Genomic DNA, 9,396 nt, shown 5'->3' on the forward strand with positions numbered 1-9,396 from the left:
AAAAGTGAGAAGGAAACAATTACAGAATGAAATGACCCTAACCCTAACCCATAGTCAACAGAAAAGGAAATAAGTTGCAGTAGAGAAAATAAATCAATCAAATCAATCAATATTTGTTTTGAACATGGCATCACTTGACAGCGCGGGTATGAGATGGTCACCAGTGTTCAGGTGTCCACTCATTTTTGGCCACATGGTGTACCTGGAATCTTCTTCATTACTTCTGTCTCCCAGCATGTATGTTGAGATGTCTGATTGATGTCAATTATTTGCAGGAAGACTCTGAAAAAGAACACATGAAATATTGACTTTAGACTGAATGAATGTTACAACTACGCTGAAATTAATGCTTATTTCCACCCCCCGCCTTTATACAAATATTGGAATTGATTCATCAAGATGAACAGTAGGTGGTGTTTTGGCTCCAAACTTAGGTCAAGTTATGACTACTGTGCCATCTCCATGACAACTAAGTGAACTCCATCCACTGCTGAAGACTATAAAGAATCCCCAAAGGAACTAGTAAGGGGATCTTGAGTTAAATGAATTTATCACTGTGTTATTTCTTTGTTTGTTTTTTTGTTTAAGGGGCCTTCTTCCCACTTTTTAAACTAAATGAGGCGAATCATCTTCGGTCACTCACATTGACATCTATAAGCCACCTCCAGATACTTGTAGGTGCCGTAACAGGGGTCTCCAAACACTGAGTTGTTGGCATTGACTGTACAGTTTCTTTTCCCATTACAGCTGTGGATGCAGAGAGATGTGAGTGAAACTGTATAAAACTGAGTTTGGTATCCAACTGCCTTGTTCAGTAAAGATTATGAAATGTACCTTTCAGCAACTTTGCTTGTGGGTCTAGAACAATGGACGTTTTGGATCTGAGATGCAGGTCCATGGAGAGAGCATGTGGTTTTATCAGGGCGTCCATAATCAGCTCCAAGGACAGATATCACCTTTCCTTCACCTGACAGAAAGAGGAGAAAAGAAATAAATACAGGTCGAAGACTATAATCTTGCTTGTCACATGAATCAATCATACATCTACATAAATGAGACTGTATCTTACCACACTGCAGATTTGCCACAGAACCCTCACATGCAACGGTGCGGCGGACTGTCAGAGTAAACATAAATCACGTTATAAAACATATTTTCAGCTCTGATTCATTTCGAGTCAGAAGCAGAAATGTAACTGACCTGGTGGCAAGCAGGCAAAAGTGACATCCAGGTATTTATAGGTGCCGTAACAGGGGTCTCCAAACACTGAGTTGCTGGCTTTGACTGTACAGCTTCTTTTCCCATTACAGCTGTGGATGCAGAGAGATGTGAGTGAAATTAAATGAAACTGAGTTCGGTATCCAACTGCCTTGTTCAGTAAAGGTTATGAAATGTACCTTTCAGCAACTTTGGTTGTGGGTCTTGAACAATGGACGTTTTGGAGCCAACGTGCGGGTCGTAAAGCACATGTGGTCTTATCATGGCGTCCATAATCGGCTCCATAGATAAATAAGACCTTCCCTTCATCTGACAGAAAGAAGAGAAAGGAATCAATTCAGACAGAAAACTATAATTCTGCTTGTCACATGAATCAATCATACATCTACATAAATGAGACTGTATCTTACCACACTGCAGATTTGCCACGGAGTGCTCACATACAACGGTGCGGACTGTCAGAGTAAACATAAATCATATTATAAAAACATAATTGCAGCTTTCATTCACTGTGAGTCAGAAGCAGAAACGTAACTGACCTGGTGGCAAACACACGGAGGTGAAGTTAAAAATGTTTAATTTGCTGTTTGTTCATGAAAGTTTTATACTAGTGTGAAACCTGTAAAATGGGAGTGTATGCTGTGTTTGGAGCAGTAGCTGGGATAATAGAGACGAGTGAGTATGGACACTATCTATGAATTATTATTTGGACATTTAAAAGTTTAAAGTGTCTGATATACTGAAGATGTACTTGAAATGTTGTGAACCTGTCCTTTAATACTCAGACTAACTATGATGTATACCTGCATGAATATGATTGGATGTTGCTGGTCATCTGATGAAGGAACGTGTGATGCTGCACATTACTGAAACAAGTGATACCAATCAGCCTCTGCAAATTTGATCATTGTCACTGGTCACTGTTCTGCTAAAGTGAACAGGTAGTGTACAGTGGCTTTTTACAGCTTTCTCTCTTAAAACAGAGTTCAGTCTTACCGCAGTTGTGTCCATCACAGGTGATAGCTCCCTCTGTGGATGTAACTAACAGATTGTACACATATGAAGGGATTAGTTGAAGTGTGTTGACGGTACATGTGTAATAATATAGATCTCATTCACTCAGATATTTACCTGCTGCTGTGAACAAACAGGTTGCTGCCAGCACTGAAAAAGACACATTACTGTCATTACTGTCACACATGAGAACAGTTATTATCTTTTGCTTTTGTGTAAAGCCAACAAGCATCCCATGCATTACAGGCTGGAACATGAATTCATTCAGGATGTATTCATCACTTTAAGCATAAAAATGTCAACTCAAATCAATGCAGAGGTCCTTCATATGAAATCAAGTTGTATAAACATACAGCTTGCACAATTAATTTGGCCAAGTTACTATGGAGACCATGTCTCAATCAATCAATCAAACAGTCAGTCACTTTAAAACTGGAACGAAAGCCCATAAAGCACATGAACACAACATATAAATATAAATATAAAGTGTGACAAATAACAGCAGAGTAACAGCTTTAATGACAATATATAAATCATGTGACTTCTGAAGGTGTCTTAGAGGAAATCTGAACCTGAACACACAAACCTACTCATAACTCTGAAGGAATCTGACTTCAGTTAAGAGATAATCGAGAGGATGAAAAAGTTTTAGATGTAAACTCATTGTCCCATCCAACACTCTAAAACTGCAATTAGATCTAACAAAGCAGAAATGTAACCGAATCAAAGTTGTAATATTCCAGTTGGTGTACTCACACAGAGTGCTGCTGAGGCCGAAGCAGAGCATGTTAGCAGGTCCAGGTGAACAGTCTGACTGATGTCACAAACACACCTGTATTTATTCTGACGGGTCGGATTTGTTTCATGTAAAAAATCCAACTAGACCCTGGCTCCTTCCCAGCACGTCCGGTTCTGTAGAACCTAAATCTATGTATTTATTGGGTGGAGCAGACTGTAGTAAAGCTACTATATTACTGTTGATCAAACAGAAAAAGTTTTCCACAGAAGTCAAAAGATGTATATACAGAGCAGCTGTGTTTCTTTAAACAAGTACTCCTTTGTCTGTTAGCATCATTAACACTAAACACTTAGCATGCACACGTGGCAAAAAAAAAATATAAAAGATGAAAATCTTAACATTCGTTAGTCTGTACGATGATTAGACAGTTACTGTACAGGTTATTCACAACATCACTGTACCGTACCTTCCCTCTCCCCAGCCACTTTGTCCAGCTCTTCCCAGGCCAGCCGAGAGACATAGTCTCTCCAGCGTGTCCTGGGTCTCCTACCGGTGGGATGTACCCTGAACACCTCACCAGGGAGGCGTCCGGGAGGCATCCTAATTAGATGCCCGAGCCACCTCATCTGGCTCCTCTCAACGCGGAGGAGCAGCGGGTCTACTCCGAGCTCCTCCCGGATGACCGAGCTTCTCACCCTATCTCTAAGGGAGAGCCCAGCCACCCTACGGAGGAAGCTCATTTCAGCCGCTTGTACCCGCCATCTTGTTCTTTCGGTCACGACCCAAAGCTCATGACCAGAGGTGAGGGTAGGAACCCAAAGCTCATGACCAGAGGTGAGGGTAGGAACCCAAAGCTCATGACCAGAGGTGAGGGTAGGAACCAAGATCGACTGGTAAATCGAGAGCTTTGCCTTTCGGCTCAGCTCTCTCTTCACCACGACGGATCTGTGCAGAGTCTGCATTACTGCAGACGCAGCACCGATCCGCCTGTCGATCTCACGCTCCATCCTTCCCTCACTCGTGAACAAGACCCCGAGGTACTTGAACTCCTCCACTTGGGGCAGGATCTCATCCCCGACCCGGAGAGTGCATTCCACCCTTTTCCGGTTGAGGACCATGGCCTCGGATTTGGAGGTGCTGATTCTCATCCCGGCCGCTTCACTCGGCGGCGGCCAGTGAGAGTTGGAGGTCACGGTCTGATGAGGCCAACAGGACCACATCATCTGCAAAAAGTAGTGACCCAATCCTGAGGTCACCAAACCGGACCCCCTCAACGTCCTGGCTGCCCCTAGAAATCCTGTCCATAAAGATTATGAACAGGATCAGTGACAAAGGGCAGTCCGGCAATGCGTACCAAGCTTTGATAGGGGGGGGGTACGATACCCCGTACTCCCGGAGAACCCCCCACAGGACTCACCGAGGGACATGGTCGAATGCCTTCTCCAAGTCCACAAAACACATGTGGACTGGTTGGGCAAACTCCCATGCACCCTCAAGGATCCTGCAGAGGGTGTAGAGCTGGTCCACAGTTCCACGGCCTGGACGAAAACCACACTGCTCCTCCTGAATCCGAGGTTCGACTATCCGACGGACCCTCCTCTCCAGCACCCCCGAATAGACCTTACCAGGGAGGCTGAGGAGTGTGATCCCCCTATAGTTGGAACACACCCTCCGGTCCCCCGTCTTAAAAAGAGGGACCACCACCCCAGTCTGCCAATCCAGAGGCACTGCCCCCGATGTCCACGCGATGCTGCAGAGTCGTGTCAACCATGACAGCCCCACAACATCCAGGGCCTTGAGGAACTCAGGGCGGATCTCATCCACCCCCGGGGCCCTGCCACCAAGGAGCTTTTTGACCACCTCGGCGACCTCAGCCCCAGAGATAGGATTTCCCACACCCGAGTCCCCAGGCCCTGCTTCCTTGATTGAGGAGGTCTTTGAAGTATTCCTTCCACTGATCTACAATGTCCTGAGTCAGGTCAGCAGTGCGTCATCCCCACCGTACACAATGTTTATGATGCACTGCTTCCCTCTCCTGAGACGCTGGATGGTGGTCCAGAACCTCTTCGAAGACGTCCGGAAGTCGTTCTCCATGGCCTTGCCAAACTCCTCCCATGTCTGGGTTTTTGCCTCAGCGACCACCGTAGCTGCACTCCGCTTGGCCTGCCGGTACCTGCCAGCTGCCTCCGGAGTCCCACTGGCCAAAAAAGCCTTATAGGACTCCTTCTTCAGCTTGACGGCATCCCTCACCACTGATGTCCACCAGCGGGTTTGGGGATTTCCGCCACGGCGGGCATCGACCACCTTGCAGCCACAGCTCCGGTCAGCCGCCTTAACAATGCAGGCACGGAACATGGCCCACTCGGGGCCACCCAGCCTTCTCCTCCTCCCCCGGTACGTGGTCAAAGCTCTCCCGGAGGTGGGAGTTGAAACTCTCTCTGACAGGAGACTCTGCCAGATGTTCCCAGCAGACCCTCACAAAACGTTTGGGTCTGCCAGGTCTGACCGGCATCCTCCCCCACCATCGGAGCCAACTCACCACCAGGTGGTGATCAGTTGGCAGCTCCGCCCCTCTCTTCACCGGAGTGTCCAAGACATGCGGCCGCAAGTTGACCGCTTGACTTTGTAGCATGACTACAAAGTCAATCATCGAACTGCGGCCTAAGGTGTCCTGGTGCCAAGTCCACATATAGACACGCTTATGCTTGAACATGGTGTTCGTTATGGACAACCTGTGATGAGCACAGAAGTCCAATAACAGAACACCACTCATGAACACCGCCGGAACTTCTCGACCTCGCGCACCAGCTCAGGCTCCTTCCCCACCAGAGAGGTGATGTTTCACGTCCCTAGAGCTAGTTTTTGTAGCCGAGGGTCGGACCGCCAAGGTCCCCGCCTTCGGCTGCCGCCCAGCGCACTGCACACCCACTCCCTTTGGCTCCTCCTACCAGTGGTGAGTCTGTGGGAGGGGGTTCCCATGTCCCTCCTTCGGGCCGCCAGGCGCTCGCCACCGAGCCCCACCTCAGGCCTGGCTCCATGGGGGGTCCCGGTGACCCACGTCCAGGCGAGGGACACGGAAAACCATTTATCTTAATCACCATAGGGGTTTTGTCTTTGTCTGGCCCCTCCCCCTGGACCTGTTTGCCATGGGAGACCCTACCAGGGGCATAAAGCCCCTGACAACTGAGCTCCTGAAGTCATTGGGACACGCAAACCCCTCCACCACGATAAGGTAGTAGCTCACAACATCATATAATCTTTATTTTTCAATGGAAATCTACAAAGTGTTGTTGTTTGTAGTCTTACTGTGGCTAGGTTTGCAAGTTTATAGTGAGTTTCAGAATAAGTCAGTCCTAAAAGTATCAAGGAAGTCCAGTTCAACCAGTTGAGTTTCTGAGTTGAAAGCATCTCACGATGTCGAATGGATGTGTTAAGACTTCTGATTTTCTGAAATATTTGCAAGAGGTCAAGAGGGTTATATTTCCTATAGATGTCATGAGTCTTAAATCTTCGGCTAAGTTTCAGTTCGTAACTCATATTCCTACAGATTTTGCTTCAAGTATATTTTGAGTAAAGGTTGATTTATATTTTTGATGTAGTAAAATGCACCATGTTATCTGAATTTATTCATGTTTGATTTATACATGACTGCACAACGAAGACAAGGTCTGAGTTGAGTTTTGCCATGCTTACATTACATTTGTAACTGTTTTCAGGTATTATATGTTAACTCAATGAGAGAAGAAAGTCATAAGTAAAGGCTGTGAGGTTCTTTCCCAGCAGATTGACAATTGATGATCTGATTGAGTTTTCACTCTCATGTGCAATGGTTGGTTAATAATGGGTATGAAGACCCACAGAGGGGGGATTATATGGTGTTGCAAAGGTTTAATTCTCGTGGAAAGTTAAAGAACAATGAGTGTGTGCAGAGATACACCTAAGAGCAGGATATCATGCAGGCGTAGTGTGGGATTGAAGGAAATCAAGGACAGATTTAGGGTTAGGGTTAGACGTGTAGGCTAAAAAATAGGAAACATCTGTAACCAGTGATGTGTTTTGGCATATGTAACTTGTATCTTGCTTACAAAGATGGATTTGAGTGTCTAGTCAGTCTCTTTTTCTGTGGCTTAAATACAGCATCGTGTAGATTTACCCAAAGAATCTACGACATGAGCAAGTTGCTTCCGGTTTATAGTGAGTTTCAGAACAAGTCAGTCCTAACAGTGTACAGGAAGACCAGTTCAACCAGTGGGACTTTCCGAAGGCTGTAACATGTTTCTCTGCCAACAAGGAAATAAATTCCTGATGAGTGAAAACAAGTTGAAAGCATCTCATGATGTCAGCGGCAGAAACACAGCGAGGACCGAATCACCTGTCAAACAGCCGAGCATGAAGCTGTCACATGATGAGAGAGGATGAGGAGAAATTCATTTGGACAGCTTCTGACTCCTGAGACAGGAAGTGACTCACAGGTTTGGAAGTATTTCATGTTTTATGTTCAAAGTCGTCTGATATTCAGTAGATTTCTTCTCTGTGTGTAAACTAATGTAGAGTCGAGTCGATCACATGACCACTCTGTTAAAATCAATGTCTCACAGCTGAGGATGATGGGAACCTTGTTAGTTTGCAGAAACGTTTTGGACTAATGTAGATCTGATGATGGAGCAAAATAAAAAATAAAGTAAATGTAGACACAACTATAAATCATTGTTGGCGGAGCTCATGTGTACACTACTCTGGTTATCAGATTCAATGTTTGCCTGTTGCGGATCCAGGAAGTTCACAGACAAATAAACAACAGGTGCTGCAGTGTGAACCAGGAAGTCCACAGAAAAATGAGCACATGTTTATCTATGTGGATGTTTACAGTAATGGAGAGCTGGGTTCTGTTTAATCAGCTCTCCTCAAAGGTGAGGTCACAAAGGCGAAAGGCAGATTTCCCAGATATCCTGAAGTGGCCAAATGAGTTTAACCCTTTCTGTCCCAATAGTTATTTTGTCCTTACCTCAAACCTTTATACAGCACAGACAAGTCTGGGATATAAACTATCACTAATGATACCAGCAGTCCTGTCCTTCATAGCATAGCGCTACAGCTAGAGGAGCCGTCTATGGGTGAGTAGAAGGGACAAAAAGGCTTGCAACATTAAAAAAAATTAACACGTTATGGATTGCATTAATCTAATCGCAATTAACGCGTTAAAGCTAACAGCCCTAATATATATACATATATATACACACACACACACACACACACACACACACACACACACACACATATATATATATATATATATATATGTGTGTGTGTGTGTGTGTGTGTGTGTATACAGTGCATCCAGAAAGTATCCACACCCCTTCACTTTCCCCACATTTTGTTATGTTATAGCCTTATTCCAAAATGGATTAAATTCCTTTTTTTCCTCATGAATCTACACACACACTCCAGCTGTCCTCAGTATGTTTTTAATTGGTTGTGATTTGATTTGAGTTCTAAGTACTCGGCTGGACCTAAGAAACAGGTACACAGCCAGCTTCTCACCATCTTTGGCCTCCCCGGTGGGTGATGTCAGAGACAGACAGCCAGCTTACATGTCATACAGATGGTTTCTATCCCCCTTCCTGTCTTTTTGTCCTGTACAGAGATGAAAAAATCAGCCTGCCTACTGAGTTGACAGTGGACAGACTGCAGATGGGTACTACAGGACTGTGGACAACCTAACTTTCTACTCTTCCCATGAGGACCAGAATGTCACCTTTGGCTGCAAAGTGTCACACAGTGACTCCTATCAAAAGCGGCATTTTGAAGTCAATATCATCTGTCAGTGACACACAGACACACTGCACAGAAGTCTTATCATCTGTCAACACATTCACACACATTCATACACTGATGACAGAATCGCTAATCTTCCAATTAATGGATGACTGCTCTACCTCCTGAGTCACAGCTTCTTATGAAAGCACAACGTTAAATTTAGTAACTCTTTCGCATCATGCTTGTGTCATAAATTAGCACCCAGTTGAGGATTACACACACACACACACACACACACACACACACACACACACACACACACACACACACACACACACACACATTGTACAAAACTTGTACAACTAGCTGTACAAGTTTTGTGGTACAAGTGATCCTCCACTTCACAAATTAGGGTTAGGGATTAGGGATTTTGGAGGGAGGGGTGTGAAAACCGAGACAGAGGGGGAGGAGCAGATAAGGTGTGATATAAGTACTACTTTATATATAAGAACTGTTTGACTTCACATAGAGAATTGGATCGTTTTCAGCCATTGACAAATCACAGCAAGAGTACAAGCAGGTTTGTGCTTTCTTTCTATTACAGTTTATTTTTTAACTATTTATTAGCAATTGTATCTTGTGGTTTCTTTCACTTGTCTTGATAATCA

The 9,396-nt window shown here is 44.8% G+C and overlaps 1 protein-coding gene across 1 annotated transcript; it reads right to left on the bottom strand.

Moving 5' to 3' along the window:
- Positions 1-635: 635 nt before the first annotated feature.
- On the bottom strand, positions 636-5,065 carry LOC128357751 (L-rhamnose-binding lectin CSL3-like). Its single transcript, XM_053318120.1, has 7 exons — positions 4,972-5,065; positions 1,629-1,673; positions 1,398-1,527; positions 1,201-1,310; positions 1,070-1,117; positions 835-967; positions 636-747 (listed from the first exon to the last, which is right to left on the bottom strand). The coding sequence occupies exons 1-7, from the start codon at positions 5,063-5,065 to the stop codon at positions 636-638; spliced, it is 672 nt and encodes a 223-aa protein (XP_053174095.1).
- Positions 5,066-9,396: the final 4,331 nt, after the last annotated feature.

This window comes from Scomber japonicus, chromosome 4, assembly GCF_027409825.1.
Source record: "Scomber japonicus isolate fScoJap1 chromosome 4, fScoJap1.pri, whole genome shotgun sequence".
In the NCBI taxonomy this organism is placed as follows: Eukaryota; Metazoa; Chordata; class Actinopteri; order Scombriformes; family Scombridae; genus Scomber; species Scomber japonicus.

Excerpts from the sequence above, each read along its gene's own strand:
- LOC128357751 (XM_053318120.1), bottom strand. The coding sequence starts at position 5,065 with ATGGAGAACGACTTCCGGACGTCTTCGAAGAGGTTCTGGACCACCATC. Across the intron at positions 1,674-4,971 it reads CATCATAAACATTGTGTACG|TCCGCACCGTTGTATGTGAG; the intron begins GTGGGGATGACG and ends TTACTCTGACAG. Across the intron at positions 748-834 it reads ACAAGCAAAGTTGCTGAAAG|CTGTAATGGGAAAAGAAACT; the intron begins GTACATTTCATA and ends CTGCATCCACAG.